Here is a 17287-nt window from a genome sequence, read left to right as displayed (position 1 = left end):
TGTTGTACTGTTCTGTGTTCTAAACACAACAGAAACCTGGCTTCTCTGTCTCTCCTGGATGCTAGTATACCTGCTAAACAGAATTTTTTGTTTTTATTTCAGATTTACAACATTTGCTCCACTTTATCTTTGACTCATTGTTCTTGATGAAGGGAACAGAATCTGTTTTCGTTGCTGAGGTTGGAGGTGGGAAGGACACAAAATGAGGCAGAATAGCTGGATACCTAAATATAGCTATCTGTTACCAACTTTGGTCCTTTCAGAAGACAATTAAAGACCACTTTAGTACCACATCCAGCTACCATTTGGTATTAAAGCCGTAGCTGGCAAGTACTTTGATTGAAGTACCCCCAGTTATTGTTGGCACATTCACTGCAGTGGGCACCAAACTAATTTGTGGAAGGGCAGGACTGATGTGTGATGAAAGAAAGACTGGATAGGTATGACTATATCCAGTGAGGGGTAGCATCTTATGGAAACCTATGAAATTTTCACTCAACCTGACAGGGTAAACGCAAGCATACTATTCCCAATGACCAGTGAGTCCAGAACCACTGTCACCGTCAAAGGATACTTTAATACTGAGATGAGAAATTTCTTCACCCAGCGAGTGGTCAGCCTGTGGAATTCTCTGCCACAGAAGGTGGTTGAGGCCAAAACAGTGAATGCTTTTCAGAGCGCAATAGATATAGTCCTGAGAGCTAAAGGGATCAAAGGGTATGGGGAGAAAGCCAGAACAGCCATGATAGTATTGAATGGTGGAGCAGGTTTCAAGGGTTGAATAGTTCTGTTCGTGTTTTCTATATCTTCCCAAAAAGAGGCAGCAGAGGTGTGTTACTGGCTTTCCATCCAGTAGGTGAGATGCCTGACAACCCAATAAAATTCTGCCCTATGTTTTAGAAGTACTGTGAAGGATTTTGGGGGTGACATATGGACCTGACCGGTACTTTGATAAAAATATCAAATATCTGTACATAGGCAAATATACCTGCCCTTTTGCACACCAGATCCTACATATGGAAATAGAATGAATGTTGAGGAGATGTACTTTTTGAGTTATGGTTGATGGAAGAATGTTTGCTAGGACATAGGAAGAGTTGTGTGTTTGTCATCTCAATAGTTTTATGGAAGCTTTCATATCCACCTGAAGCAACGATTTTTTTTTCTTTTAAGAAAATTTGAGTCATATTTGGGCATTCTAAGTTTTGTTAATGAACACAATTCCTCTAGATACTATTTCAAGCTGTGGGATACTATTGTTCACTTGTTAAAGAAATGTTTTGGTTTTTGAGCTACAGCGATTTGTTCATACTAAATGGTTTAGTTAACTTCTTGCAACTTACATTGAGATCACTTTGTTGTGCCATACAAGAAATAATCTGAGCTACATGCTTTCATTTACATTTTAAAATCAATCTATTGAAAGTGTTTTGTGTTACTAGTATTATCAACTTATTAAGGGAGAATAGTGACGCTCTACATAGATTTTATTGCTAAAAGGATAGATCATTAACCTTTATTCACACCTCTTCTGTTTGCAATTCAGACAATCAACTTCTGTTAACAATTTGTAGTAAACCTGAATTTTGGGAACCACATGAGATCGTATTGAAACAATTTATTCAATCCAAAATCTGTTAGCTGTAGTACCATAGTTGGGTAGGACTCACCTCTATAGGGTTCACCTCAAGATATATTGGTTCACTTAGGAAAATCAAAGGTCTTTAAGGTTTCTTTAGACTACAAGAAAGCTAAATATAAGTACCACTAAATGTTCATGGTTACATTTTCTGTGATGTTGCTATTGGAAAAGAACTGCAGGATGATAATTTTGAAGAGTTGTACATTTTCTTCAAAGGCAATATTTTTTGGAGGTATTGATCCTACGATCCGTGGAGAAGTCTGGCCATTTCTGTTAAGATTTTATAGTTGTGAATCGACATCAGAAGAAAGAGAATCTCTGCGGATTCAGAAACGTACAGAATATGAAGAGATTCAAAAAAAAAGGTAATTCGGAATTGATACCCATGGGCCAAGACTGGCTTCTTGGTCATTTAGTCAAAACACTGCTGTTGACTACTTGATGATAAGTCGAGAAGTAACCTGATATTTACAAACTTTAATGCCTTCCTGCAGTATCTGAGGGTGTGCTGCATTCTTGAAGATGACACCTTTTCAGATGAGTCATTAAACCAAGGCCAAACCCTCTCAAGATTTTTTCCTCATATGTTGAATGTGGGAATTACTGGCAAGGCTACATTTATTACCCATTCTTAATTAAACTTGATAACATAGTGGTGAACCACCAGCCTGAAACACTGCATTTTGTGTGGATAACAGTTACTTGTAACAGTTTTGATACAACTGAGTTATTTGCTAGACCTTTTCAGAAAGTGGTTAAGAGCCAACCATATTACTATGGCTTTGCACTCACCTGTCAAACTGACAGTGTAGACTGGTAGGTTGCTTTTCCTAAATGTTTTGGTGAATATAAAAGACATATTTCAAAGAAAAACATTTTTTCTTCATTTTTCTGAACAGTATTTATTCTTCAATCCATCACGAGCAGATTATCTGGACATGATCATGATATTTTTGTGGGAGCTTGCTGTGATAAATTTGGCTGCTGTGTTTTGACACTACAACTGCAACTTCACTTCAAAAGTACTTTATTAGATGCAAAGCACTTGAAGATATCTTGAAATCCTGAACGACATTTATGTGTGCATGTTTTCTTTTTAAAATGTAATATCAAGGCCAAAAGAAGCTTGGATAATTTGACAGTCTGTATACAAAATACACTGCGACAAATATACAAACAAGGATCCACAAGACCAGAAGAGAGAGGAGCAGAAATTAGGCCATTCAGCCCATTTGAGTCTGCTCCGCCATTCAAAGGCCTCCTTGAAGTCCAGGTAGATAACATCCATTGGCTCTCCTTGGCCTTACTTACTCCTTAATTCCTTGAAAGAATTCTGGCAGATTTGTCAGGCATGACCTCCCCTTGATGAAACAATGCAAACTTTGCCCTATTTTACCACATACTTCCAAGTATTCAGAAATCTCATTCTTCACAATGGATTCCAGGATCTTACCCACAACTGAGGTTAGTCTAATCGATCTGTAATTTTCCTTCTTTTGCCTTACTCCCTTTTTAAGTAGGGGTGTGACTTTAGCAATTTTCCAGTCCTCTAGGACCCTCCTTGATTCTACTGATTCCTGAAAGATCGCCAATAACGCCTCCACTATCTCTTCGGCTATCTCCCTTAGAACTCTGAGATGTCGTCCATCCGGTGCAGATGATTTATCCACCTTCAGACCACTCGGTTTGTCGAGCACTTTCTCCTTGGTGATGCCACCATACTCAGCTCTGTCCCCTCACTCTCTTGAATGTTTGGGATATTACTCATTTTCCATCGGGGAGGCTGACATGAAGTAACTATTCAGTTCCTCAGACATTCCCTTGTTCCCCACTACTATCTCTCCAGGGCCATTTTCCAGCAGCCTAATGTCCACTCTTGCCTCTCTTTTGCCCTTTTATGTATCTAAAGAAACGCTTACAGTTTTCCTTTATATTACTGGCTAGCTTATCCTCATATTTAATCCTCTCCCTCCTTTATTTTTTTCTGTTTCCCTCTGCTGGTTTTTGTAAGCTTCCCAATCCTCTGGATTCCCACTGCCCTTCGCCACATGAAATGCTTTCTCTTTTGCTTTTATGCTATACCTGACTTCCCTAGTCAGCCATGATTGCCTCATCCTCCCTGTATCATGCTTCTTTTCCTTGGGATGAATTTCTCCTGAATGGCAGAAGGCTTTTCTGCCTCTCAAGCCTGCTTTTCAATTTTAATGAATTAATGACTCATCTGATTATAACCTGAAATCCACATCCCACCCCTAGCCCTGATTAGACCTTGCTTACCGATAATCTATCCAGCTCAACCTTAATAGAATTCAGAGATTCTGCTTCCACTGCTTTTCAGGTAAAGATTACCAAAGACTCCTGACTCACTGTGAAGAAAAAAAGGCCTCCATATCTCTGTCTTAAATAGGTAACTCTTTAGTCTTAAATAGTGAATACTAGCTTTTTGATTCTTCCATAAGAGGAAGCGCACTCTCCATAATTTCCTTGTTAGGATCTCTAATGATCTTTTTTGATTCAATCAAGTTGCCTCTTACTCTTCTAAACTCCCATTGTTACGAAACAGAGTAAACTCTTTTGCTAATTTAAACCAGACACACAGAAAAGCTCACATCGCCTCATAATCTCTTAAAGTATAAGTGAAAAAGAACTATCCAAATCTCACTATTTAAAGGAAAAAATCAACAATTTGTTCTTTAACTCCAAGACAATAGAATATTAAATAACAACTATCTACACTATAAGCCTCCATTTCTACTTCCCACTCTATAACAATTTCTGATCCAATAAAATCCCCAATTAAGATTTATAAAAAAATCAAGTTGTTGATCTTCCCATCGTATATTCTGTCTTCTGCTTCATAGGTCTTTGATAGATAAAGGTGCCTTTCAGAGAGCAGGTCTGCGGGCAATCTGTATTGGTGCTGTTTGCCTCTCTGGCTAACTGTTCAAAAAGCCTGATTTTTATACCCCAAAACATCAATTGTCTCATTGTTTTGATGTTGTCAGAACAGTAAAATTCAAATTCGATTGGGTTTTAATATCTTGGGGCATAATTTAAACTGACTAAATTTGAATTGTTGTGTAACAGCTCAGTACTTGAGCTTCATTTCAAATGTTACATCTTCAAATTATCCAACACACACTGTGCCTGCAGTCAGTCATATGACAGGCTTGCCAGCTTTCACTCTCTCTTAAAGCTACAGTACACACCTACAACTTCATAACACAATTGATAAAAGTGTTGCCTATCCTGCCTTTCCTCATAATATAACTTTCCCATACCAGGTGTTAACCAGATGGGGTCTCATCAATGCTCTGTACAGCTGAAACATAATTACTCAACTTTTGCATTCAGATCTCTTCTCAATAAATGATCATTTTCTATTATCTTTCTTAATTAGCTGCTGTACCTACACTTTAGCCTTTTACGATTCATGCATAAGAACAACCAGGTCACACCGTGTATCAGAGCTTGCAATCTTTCAAAATTTTGGATTTTTTTTATTCTTCATGATTAAAATGGAAAATTTCACTTCTTCCCACATTATACTCTATTTGCCAAATCCTTGCCCATTCATATGCCTTTTCATAAGGTATTCACAAGTTGCTGTCTTACCTAATTTTTTGTGTCATCAGCAAATGGGGCAGGCAGACTTTTTGTCTTTACCCAAGTCATTTGTATCAATTGTAAACAATTTACAATATCCCAGCACTTGTTATATCTTGCCAAAACAACCAGTTATGCATACTGCCTGTTTATTGTAAGCCACCTACTCTTCTGTCCATGCGAAGATGCTGCCCCCTACATAATGAACTTTTATTTTCCACTGTAACCATTTGATGTGGCACTTTACCAAATCCCTTCTGAAATCTAAGTATGGTGCATTCACCAGTTCCCCTTTATCCACAGCATGTTACTTTCTCAAAGAGCTCTAATGGACTGGTTAAAGGATTTCCTTTTCACAAAACCATGTTGACCCTATTTGAATACTTGAAACTTATTGTGCCCACTACAACTTCTTCAATAATAGCTTCTAGCATTTTCCTTATGATTGTAACAAAGGATAAATAGAACTGTTGTAAAGGAATTGAATTAGTAAAGTTCAGGTGGACGTAACTGCAACCTAAATATAAGAAAACTGGGTAGTATATAAAGTGTCAGCAACCAAGTAAAGGAATTGGAGCAAGTCATTGGGGGCTATTAACAGCAACATTGTGGCAGAATGGATAGGATTATGTGTTAAATAATGCATATTACAATGTTTTTTTAAAAGGGAGTAATGGCTTAGTTGTTTTAATTGGAAATGATGTGTATAATAAGAAAAATCTTAGAAAGGAAACACAAACAATTTATATATAGATTAAAATAAAGAACAGCAAAGGGTTCATCACACCATTGTCACATATTACAAATGATGGAAAGGAAATGGAGAGAGAATTATATAGCAAATTGCATGAAATGTGTAAACAATTGTAATCATGGATTTCAACTGTAAACAAATAGTTGGCAGGAGGTGAAGAAAAGGGAATAGAGTATCTACATTAGACTCGATTTTTCTGTAGCTTGGTCGACTTCTGCCATTTATTAGACTGACTCTTGCAGACTACAGTGTATTAAAAAAAATGTGCCTGAGGTATTGTCAATCTTGGCATAGTAATAAAGTAATATGGAACTTGAGTAAGCAGGACAACAAACAGAATATTTCCGTAGCCAGTCAGCTTTCAAGATTGGGAAATAAATGCAGATCTGAGAAGCAGGGTTAATTCCATGAAGGGAGATCGAGAAGAAAAAGAGGAAAAGAGAAAAAAAGGGAACAGAAAGGCAAAGGAACAGAAAGGAAAAATATTTAAAAGAAAAATGTTAATGTTGCTGATCTCCAACAGAAATTCAATACTTAGAAGAATAAGACATCATGCTTAAGAGTAAAATTTCAACAATAAAAATGTGGATTTGCAGTCATTTACAATGATCACATTATTTTACTTCCACTTCTAAATTTGAGTATCAATGGCAGGTTTGACTTACCAACAGTAGTATGGTGATGGTGAGTGACTTCAGTAGAAAAAAGAATTTATTAAAGCAGACTGCTAATTCAGTATTTACTCATTTTACTGCAGTAGCATAGACAAATTTTCCTTCAAGTTCTTTAGAGAAGGTCAGTGAGTGGTTTGGATATTATTAGCTGGTGGAGCCTCAGGTGCATGCTTTTTTTGTTTCACAACTTGCTACAGTAATATCTTTTCAAATGGCTCTTTGTCATTAATTCTTATACATGGAGTGTTTGTTTAGAGTTTCAAAACAAAATAGGTGGACTAAGTCTTTCATGTGTAGTTAATTTGAGATACAGCCTCTGTTGAGCCATTCCGCAGAGTAGTAAATAGAGATAAGATTGTTCAATTTCTAAAGGAAAATGAAAAGCATGTCAACACGGCCTGCTCATAAGTCCCAGTCTTGACAGGAATCAGTGTCAATCAATAAGACTGATTAGATTAAAGTGGGGGAGCAAAAAAAGGAAAAAAACAAATCCTAACTACTGCTATTATAACTCTGGCATTAAGAATGAGTACAATTTGAACAGAAACACTGAAGCACATTTCCAAAGTGTGCTTTCAAATGTATATGTGCCAAGTATGTTTTCTGTTCATTTTGATGGTGACTTTTTAATCGACGTCTTATGATATAATTGAACTGAGGGAATGTCGAGTACAGTAGAAGGCTTGCCTCATTTATGTAAAACAGTACTGTCAATTATCATGCCCATTCACCATGCTACAGTTAATATTATCAAAATATATAATTTATATTGTTTAACTTCAAAGTATGTTTTAGAAATTACTTTGTTTATTTTTGATATTTTAATTCAAAAAGCACAGTCATAATTGTGGGAGGTTCACTCACATCAGTCACTACACCAGCTCCGAAGGAAGGCAAAGGTAAAAGACACCTGACAACAAGCTGGAGTAGGATCTATTATGTAAAATAAACTCAGCAGGAAAAGGGCGTGGTCTTTGTGAATGTCAGGAATTGAGGCTGAAGCCATTATTTTGTTTTATCAGATTATCTATGACTTCAGAGGAGCAGGAAGAATTTTGGCGAAAAATTCAGTTCACTGTCGATAAAGATGTGGTTCGGACTGATCGATCCAAACAGTTCTTCAAAGGGGAAAACAATCCCAATGTGGAAGCTATGAGGTAAGGTTGCAGTGTGTGACTATGTAGAGTGGTTAGATTTGAAGACCTCTTCCAGAAGTGGCAACCTGACACTAAATTAATTTTAAAAGCATTTGGCAAGCAATATTCTGCACTATACAGTTCAACAACTTTTAATTTTGCACCATCTTTGAACCAGCAGAGAATTCTACTTCCCATTAGTTGCGTCAAATGTGAAAACTGATGTTTGCGCTGTGTTTATCTACACTACATTAAACAAGTTTTGAAGTAATTTAGTCTCTATTTTGATAGAGTTCAGCAGATTTTTCAGAACTATCAATGCAAGTCTTTCCTTTTTATCCCTGGTATTGAGTAAATGAAGTGGGCTGACAATTGATAATTCTTTGTTGATTCAGGGAGGTGAATTTCTAGCTGAGAGGTGACTGTAAATGTTTTGCACAGGAAATGGTTTAGGTAGTGCAGAGACTACATTGAAATTGTGCAAATAACCTCAATACATTTCAAAAAAATAGAATTGTAATATTAAGTTTAAGTTTTTGTCTTAAATGTTGTTTTTGGTAAAGAAACTCTCTACATTTCCGTAAGCAATCTGAGCCTGGACTTTTTTCAGAGCATGATGGTTTTGCTCAATGATTATAGTTCAAAAAGTATAAAGAGATAGGCATGTCTTCTTGCACAGATTCCTCAATTTTTCCTGAAGCAAAATGAACAAGTAATTAGATATGAATCAGCTGCTTTATTTCACAGCATGGGAACTTACATAGGTCAAGCTTATGATCGGATTCCTTATTTCAATCATTACATTTGTATTTCCATAATAATGCAGGGAATTGATATGCTGTGCCTCATAATCAGTCACCTTGCTTGACATAAAATAATTTCTAGCTAACCCTGCATGCTATAATCTTCTCACAGCATTTGCTGGTTCTCCCTTCCTTGCTACTTTCGTTTTCATAAACCTAGCAGATTTCACAGCCATTTTTGGTCCTGATCTCTTGTTATAGAGTCCTAGAGATGTATGGCATGGAAACAGACTCTTCGGTCCATTGATATGTGGGTCTTTTTTTCTTCTCTGCCTATATTTAGTTGACCATGGTTCTTGATTTTTTCTTCAATTTCCCAAATTTGAGGTTGACCAGAAAGCTGCCAATCAAGTTTAGTTATAGGACTCTATAGCATACAAACAGACCTTTTGGGCCACCATTTCAAGTTTATCAACAAACACCAAACTAACTAATCCCCGTTACCTGCTATTGGTCCATTGCATGCTGTATCCTAAGTTCTATTTTAAGTTCTCGTGCAGATGCTTCATAATTGTTGCAAGATTATCTGCCTCCACCACCCTCTTAGGCACCCATTCCATATATCTACTATTCTCTGCATGAAAAAAAATTCTTAGATTTATTTTAAACCACTTGCTGCTCACCTTAAACTTATGCCCTCTAGAATTAAACATGTCTGCCATAGGGAAAGGGTTCTCATGATCAACTCTGTCATATTTTGTATATATCAATCAGACTCCCCTTTAGTCTCTTTTGCTCCAGTGAAAACAAACCCAGCCCATCCAACCTCTCCTCAAAGCTGAGATTTTTCTTGCCAGGCAACATCCTGGTCCAACCTCTGCATTCTTTCCTGTCCTTCCCATAGACCAGAACTGCACATAGAATACTATCTGTGGCCTAACTGATGTATAATGTTGCAACAGGATTTTCTTGTTCCTATATCCCGCGCTCTGGCTAATGAAGGCAAGCATCTTGAATGTCTTCTTCACCACCATGTCTACTAGTGCTGACACCTTCAGCCATGTATGGACTTGTACAACAAGGTCCCTTTGTTCCTCAGTACTCCCTAGGGTCCCATTGTGTATACCCTTCTTTTATTAGATCTCCTAAAGTGCATTACCTCGTACTTTATCAGGATTAAATTCTACTACCAGTTGATCAATATCAATTTACAGTTGATCAATATCAGACTGTAGCCAGAGACCATCCTCCTCACTATCAACAATACCCCTAATTTTCCTGTCATATGCAAACTTACTAATTATACCTTCTGTATTCACATATAAACCATGACAAACAATAATGGTCAACACAGACTTACAATTACGAAAAGAACTCTCCATCATTGCACTTTTCCTCCTATTTCTAAGCCAATTTGGATCCAGTTTCACAAGTTGCTTTGGATCCCATGGACTCTTATCTTTTGGACAAGCCTTCCATGTAAGACCTTGTCAAATGTAAGTCCATGTAAACCACATTAATTGCACTACCCTTATCAATATACTTAGTCACCTTTTCTAAAACACTGCCTAACTAATTTAGTTGAGTTTTATCTCCCTCTAATAAATCCATGCTGACTATCCCTGATCAATAGACAATAGGTGCAGGAGTAGGCCATTCAGCCCTTCGAGCCTGCACCGCCATTCAATATGATCATGGCTGATCATTCCTAATCAGTATCCTCTTCCTGCCTTATCTCCATAACCCTTGATTCCACTATCTTTGAGAGCTCTATCCAACTCTTTCTTAAATAAATCCAGAGACTGGGCCTCCACTGCCCTCTGGAGCAGAGCATTCCACACAGCCACCACTCTCTGGGTGAAGAAGTTTCTCCTCATCTCTGTCCTAAATGGTCTACCCTGTATTTTTAAGCTGTGTCCTCTGGTTCGGCACTCACCCATCAGCAGAAACCTGTTTCCTGCTGCCAGAGTGTCCAATCCTTTCATAATCTTATATGTCTCAATCAGATCCCCTCTCAGTCTTCTAAACTCAAGGGTATAGAAGCCCAGTCGCTTCAGTCTTTCAGTGTAAGGTAATCCCGCCATTCCAGGAATTGACCTTGTGAACCTACGCTGCACTCCCTCAATAGCCAGAATGTCTTTCCTCAAATTTGGAGACCAGAACTGCACACAGTACTCCAGGTGTGGTCTCACCAGGGCCCTGTACAGCTGCAGAAGCACCTCTTTGCTTCTATACTCAATTCCTTTTGTTATGAAGGCCAGCATGCTATTAGCCTTCTTCACTACCTGCTCTACCTGCATGCTTGCCTTCATTGACTGGTGTACAAGAACACCCAGATCTCTCTGTACTGCCCCTTTACCTAAATTGATTCCATTGAGGTAGTAATCTGCCTTCCTGTTCTTGCCACCAAAGTGGATAACCATACATTTATCCACATTAAACTGCATCTGCCATGCATCTGACCACTCGCCTAACTTGTCCAGGTCACCCTGTAATCTCCTAACATCCTCATCACATTTCACCCTGCCACCCAGCTTTGTATCATCAGCAAATTTGCTAATGTTATTGCTGATACCATCTTCTATATCGTTAACATATATTGTAAAAAGCTGCGGTCCCAGCACGGATCCCTGCGGTTCCCCACTGGTCACTGCCTGCCATTCCGAAATGGAGCCGTTTATCACTACTCTTTGTTTCCTATCAGCCAGCCAATTTTCAATCCAATCTAGTACTTTGCCCCCAATACCATGCGCCCTAATTTTACTCACTAACCTCCTGTGTGGGACTTTATCAAAAGCTTTCTGAAAGTCCAGGTACACTACATCTACTGGATCTCCCTCGTCCATCTTCAGAGTTACATCCTCAAAAAATTCAAGAAGATTAGTCAAGCATGATTTCCCCTTCATAAATCCATGCTGACTCTGTCCTATCCTGTCACTACTATCCAGATGTGCCGTAATTTCATCCTTTATAATAGACTCCAGCATCTTTCCCACCACTGAAGTCAGACTAACTGGTCTATAATTTCCTGCTTTCTCTCTCCCACCTTTCTTAAAAAGTGGTATAATATTAGCCATCCTCCAATCCTCTGGAACCGACCCCGAATCTATCGAACTCTGGAAAATAATCATCAACGCATCCACGATTTCACGAGCCACCTCCTTCAGTACCCTGGGATGCAGACTATCAGGCCCCGGGGACTTGTCAACCTTCAGACCTAACAGTCTCTCCAACACCAATTCCTGGCAAATATAAATTCCCTTCAGTTCAGGTCCTTCAGCCACTGTTACCTCAGGGAGATTGCTTGTGTCTTCCCCAGTGAACACAGATCTGAAGTACCCATTTAATTCCTCTGCCATTTCTTTGTTCCCCATAATATATTCCCCTGTTTCTGTCTTCAAGGGTCCAATTTTAGTCCTAACCATTTTTTTGCCTTTCACATACCTATAAAAACTTTTACTATCCTCCTTTATATTATTGGCCAGTTTACCTTCATACCTCATTTTTCCTCTGCGTATTTCCTTCTTAGTAATCCTCTGTTGCTCTTTAAAAGCTTCCCAGTCCTCAGTTTTCCCACTTATCTTTGCTATGTTATACTTTTTCTCTTTTAACTTTATATGTTTCTTAACTTCCCTCGTCAGCCACGGCCACCCATACCTCCTCCTAGGATCTTTCTTCCTTTTTGGAATGAACTGATCCTGCAACTTCTGCATTATACACAGAAATATCTGCCATTGTTCCTCCACGGTCATCCCTGCTAAGGTATTGCACCATTGAACTTTGGCCAGCTCCTCCCTCATAGCTCCATAGTTCCCTTTATTCAACAGAATTACTGTCACTTCCGACTGTCCCCTCTCCCTCTCAAAATGCAGATTGAAGCTTAATGTATTATGGTCACTACTTCCCAATGGCTCCTTCACTTCGAAGTCTCTGACCAATTCTGGTTTGTTACACAATACCAGATCCAGAATTGCCTTCTCCCTGGTCGGCTCCAGCACCAGCTGCTCTAAGAATCAATCTTGGAGGCACTCCACAAAGTCTCTTTCTTGAGGTCCAATACCATCCTGATTCTCCCAGTCTACCTGCATGTTAAAATCCCCATAACAACTGTAGTAACATCTTTGCGACAGGCCAATTTCACCTCCTGATTCAACTTACATCCGACATCCAGACTACTGTTTGGGTGCCTGTCGATGACTCCCAAGAGGGTCTTTTTACCCTTAGTATTTCGCAGCTCTATCCACACTGACTCTACATCCCCTGACTCTAGGTCCCCCCGCGCAAGGGACTGAATATCCTCCCTTACCAACAAGGCCTGATCAATCCCTGTCTTTCCAAGTATTGATTATTCCTGTCATAGAGTCATAAAGATGTACAGCACGGAAATGGACCCTTTCGTCCAACTTGCCAGCACCTGGCCCATATCCCTCCAAACCCTTCCTATTCATATATCCATCCAGATTCCTTTTAAATGTTGCAATTGTACCAGCCTCCACCACTTTCTCTGACAGCTCGTTCCATTACCACCCTCTGCATGAAAAAGTTGCCCCTTAGGTCGCTTTTACATCTTTCTCCTCTCACCCTAAACCTGTGCCGTCTAGTTCTGAACTCCCCCACCCCATCAAAGAGTAACTCACCTGTACCCATGCCCCTACCCTATTACTCTACATTTACTCCTGATTAATGCACCTAACCTACACATCCCTGAGCACTATGGGCAATTTAGCATGTCCAATTCATCTAACCTGCCCATCTTTGGACTGTGGGAGGAAACAGGAGGAAACCAACACAGACACTGGGAGAATGTGCAAACTCCACACAAACAGTCGCCAAGGCTGAATTTGAACCCAGGTCCCTGACACTGTGAGGCAGCAGTGCTAACCACTGAGCCACGCAAACTCCGTTGTCTTTCGTTCATTCAATGATTAATATTCAGCCCACATGCCTAATCTTTTTTTCCATGATTTAGATACTTCAATCGTTAATTTATGAATGATAGAAAACAATTTTTTGTGACATTTCAAAGCAAACTGTCGAGCCCATTGCACTCTAATCCTTCAGAATTTTTTCCAATAATTTCCCTACCACTGTTGTCAGACTAACAGGCCTATCTCTATTGCCCTCTTGAACAAAGAAACTACGTTAGCTGTCATCCAATCATGTGACACTTCACCTGGGATCAACAAAGTCTTAAATATAATCTGCCAGAGCCCCAGCAAATTCCTGTCTTGTTTCCCAGAACAGCCTGGCATATATCTCATCTGGCCTTGGGGATTTATGCAACTACATGCCCGCTAAAAACAACTAATACCTCCTTATTAGCTTTAAAGTGTTCTAGAACCTCACCATCCCAAATGATATCCCCAGCTATAATGTCTTTCTCCTCTGTAAATACAGATGAGAAGTATTCATTTAAGACCTTGCCCATGTGCTGGCTTCATGAACAGGGTGCCCTTTAGTCTCTAATAGGTCCCACTCTTTCCCTGGTAATTCTTTTACTCTTAATGTACTTTTTTTAAAACTCCTGTAGCTTTCCTTGATCTCATCTACCAAAGATATTTCATAGCCCCTCTTCATTCTCCTAATCTAGCTTATAAGAAAGCTCCTACACTCTCTCCACTTTTTTGAAGGGCCTCCCCATTTTTTAATGTACTATACCAGACATATGCATACTTTCTCTTTATCAAATTCTCAATATCCCTTGAGTTCCCTGGATTTGCTATACTTCCCCTTCACTTTTTAGCCCTGAATTTTCATTATGCTACTTTTAAAAGGATCCCATTTACCAAATATAAACTTACCCGCAGTAACTACTCCCAGTCTATGTTTGCCAGATAATGTGTAATGATATTGAAATTGACCCCCCAATTTAGACGATTTTATTTCTAAGCTTTACCCTGATTGCCTCATAGGAAGATCCTTCGAGGACATCTTCCCTTATTTCCACAGTGATGGTTTCCTTTCTCATTAGTGCAATGCTCCCACCTCTCTTACTTTCCTGCCTATCATGCCTGCAACTTAAATACCCTGGAATGTTGAGCTGCCACTCCTGTCCTTCCTTCACCCATGTCCCAATGCTTATAACAGTTCATTGATCAGCATTTGGAAATATGATATTAAATTCATCTGCCTTACCAGTTAAGCTGCTTGCATTAAACTGATACAATTTAGCTTTCTCGACTCCTATGTCCCTTTTATCCTGCCCATGTTTTCTCTGCCTACTGAACTGTCCTAGCCTAGCATTCATTCTATATCTGATTGGACCTCACTCCTACTTTTCTATCTACTGTGTCCCATTCCCCTACCAAGTCAGTTTAAAACCTCTCCAACAATATGAGCAAACCTACCAACAAGCATATTGGATCCATTCTAATTAAAGTGCAATCTGACCAGCTTGTACAGGTCCCACCTATCCCAGAAGCTGTCCCAATAATCCAAAAATCTGAAGCCCTCCCTCCTAAACCCTTTAGCCCCACATTTATTCTCCCTATCTTCATATTCCTATACTTGGTTGTACGTGGCACTAGATATAATCCAGAGATTAAAACAGTTCTACTTTTGATCCTACCACCTAACTCTTGTTAAATTCCTGTTATGGGATTTTTGTTTTACTCATGTCATTGGAATCAACATGTGTCACGATTGCTGGTTGTTCACCCTCCCTGGTCAGAATGCCCTGCAGCCACTCTGAAACATGCCTGACCCTCGCACCATGGAGGCAGTATACAATTTGCAAGTCTCATTTGCCATAGAACCGCCTGCAAATTCATTTTACAAATTCCCTCATCATGAAAGCTCTCCCAGTATTTTTCCCTCCCTGCTATGCAGCAGAGCGAACTATAGTGCCACAAATTTGGCTGCTGCTGCTTTCTTCTTAGAGACCATGCCTCCATTGCCCCCACCAACAGTATCCACTACTGTTGCACTTACTCATATGTTGAAACCAGCTTCATACAAAATTCACTAGGAAGATCCAATCCAATTCATGACTTGTTTGGGAGTGCCTGCATTTATTTAACCGTTCTCCTGTTTTGTATGGGTAACAGTTTCCATGTCTGGCTTTACTGTACAGTCTCTAAATATCTACAGTTGTCGTTTTTTTCTATAAATTGTGAAGACTCACAACACTGAAGGATCGTTGAATCCCACAATTCTTTGTGAATTAAAAGATGGAAAATTCTCGAAATATAGTACTTATGCATATTTTATTCGAATATTTTCACAGAAATATTTTGCTGAACTATGCAGTTTATAACCCTGAGATAGGATATTCCCAGGGAATGTCAGATCTGGTGGCTCCAATCTTGTCAGAAGTCAGGGATGAGTCTGACACTTTTTGGTGTTTTGTTGGACTAATGCAGAATACAATTTTCATCAGCTCACCACGGGATGATGATATGGAAAGGCAGCTGGTAAGTAGCAAGTTAGCTGAGAAAAATGTCTTTGCATAATGCTGAAAATGATTTGATGAGAACTAAATTAATTTTTGGAGAATGTATCATTGTGATGTGACTCTTCATAATCTTTGCAGCAAGATTAAAAATCCTTTACAATGGAGCTTACTTAGGAACAAGTCAAACTTCATGAAATATTGCTTTTCTTTTTGATTAGTATATTATCTCTAGGTGTTTTGAGCAGTTTTTATGACTTACAATGGGAACTTAGAATTAGTTTTAGCTATTTGGAGCAGAATTCATTTGAACAGCTAAATGGATATTGTCACTGAAATTTAATTTGGTAGTCTTATGTGAATCGTTTAGAAAGTATTCAATTTCAATGATTACGAATAAATCACTCCCATTTGCGGTTATCCCAATTTTAATGGTAATGCTCTGGATCCTTCATGCAGTGGATAAGCAGAGCTGGTTTAGGCTCCAGCTGCCCAACTGCAGTGGTCAACCTTTTTGCATCAGTGTTGCCATATGTTAATTTTTTGTAGCCTAGAGTTGATAGAGGGCTGAAGTGAGGCATGCACAACAGTCATTAAAAAAATTCTAAAGCAGTAAATTGATTATTTAAATGAATAACTAATGGCATTGTCCTTAAAGAGTACCGAGCACCAAAGCTTAATAATAAAGCCAAAGCCTTATATTTTTGATTAAGAAGCAGAGCTAGACAGACACCAAGGAAGAAGGTGACAACTGAGACCGAGCTAAGGAATTTTTGCAGGTTAGAAGTGAGTTGACTTTTGACTAGGGATTTCCTCCTCTCTCAGCCTGTTCTCACTCTCCTTTTTCCTTCTCTCTCACTCTTATCCCTTTCCCTCTATCTCTCTTACTCATTTCTCTCTTTTCCTCCTTCCTTTCCCTAGCTTTATACCCCTTCCCTCCATTTTCTCACTTCTCTCACTCTGACTGTCTTACTCTGCCCCCTCGTAACTTCAATAAAATAATTCATGAGGCTTTGCATTTCAAAAATTAATCAGAATTTTTATTTAGTAAATAGCAAATCTTACCAGGGAAGTGTATGATCATGAGCAGCAAAGTTGTTGAAAGTGCATTACAACCTCAGTTCTGTGCTAAGGGCGCAGTGCAGACCACTGAGATACCAGTCTATTGTGAGAATTTCAATGTGTACTACCAAGCCGTTTATCTGTGGATGGGTAACCAGAAGCCACCAACCCTTAACTGTGGCTTAACAAGGCCAATAGCTCCCCATGACTTACCTGCACAGCAGAGCCCGAACCCTTCCCACTGCATTCCTGTAGCAGCCAAAAACAACAGCTGCCCACC

General features: G+C 39.1%; 1 protein-coding gene across 4 annotated transcripts in view; it reads left to right on the top strand.

The window, feature by feature from the left end:
- Positions 1–17287, top strand: part of tbc1d16 (TBC1 domain family, member 16) — a 144892-nt gene that overhangs the window by 75022 nt on the left and 52583 nt on the right. For all 4 annotated transcript variants that reach the window (XM_043714802.2, XM_043714800.2, XM_043714801.2 and 1 more), the window contains 3 exons: positions 1859–2007; positions 7699–7833; positions 15781–15967. In XM_043714802.2, the coding sequence (XP_043570737.1) occupies positions 1859–2007; positions 7699–7833; positions 15781–15967 (471 nt within the window). The remainder of the gene's footprint in view (positions 1–1858; positions 2008–7698; positions 7834–15780; positions 15968–17287) is intronic.

This window comes from Chiloscyllium plagiosum, unplaced genomic scaffold (assembly GCF_037043375.1).
Source record: "Chiloscyllium plagiosum isolate Xiang-an unplaced genomic scaffold, Cpla_swu_hap1 HiC_scaffold_25, whole genome shotgun sequence".
NCBI lineage: Eukaryota > Metazoa > Chordata > Chondrichthyes > Orectolobiformes > Hemiscylliidae > Chiloscyllium > Chiloscyllium plagiosum.
This window is presented reverse-complemented; position numbering and strand designations above follow the sequence as displayed.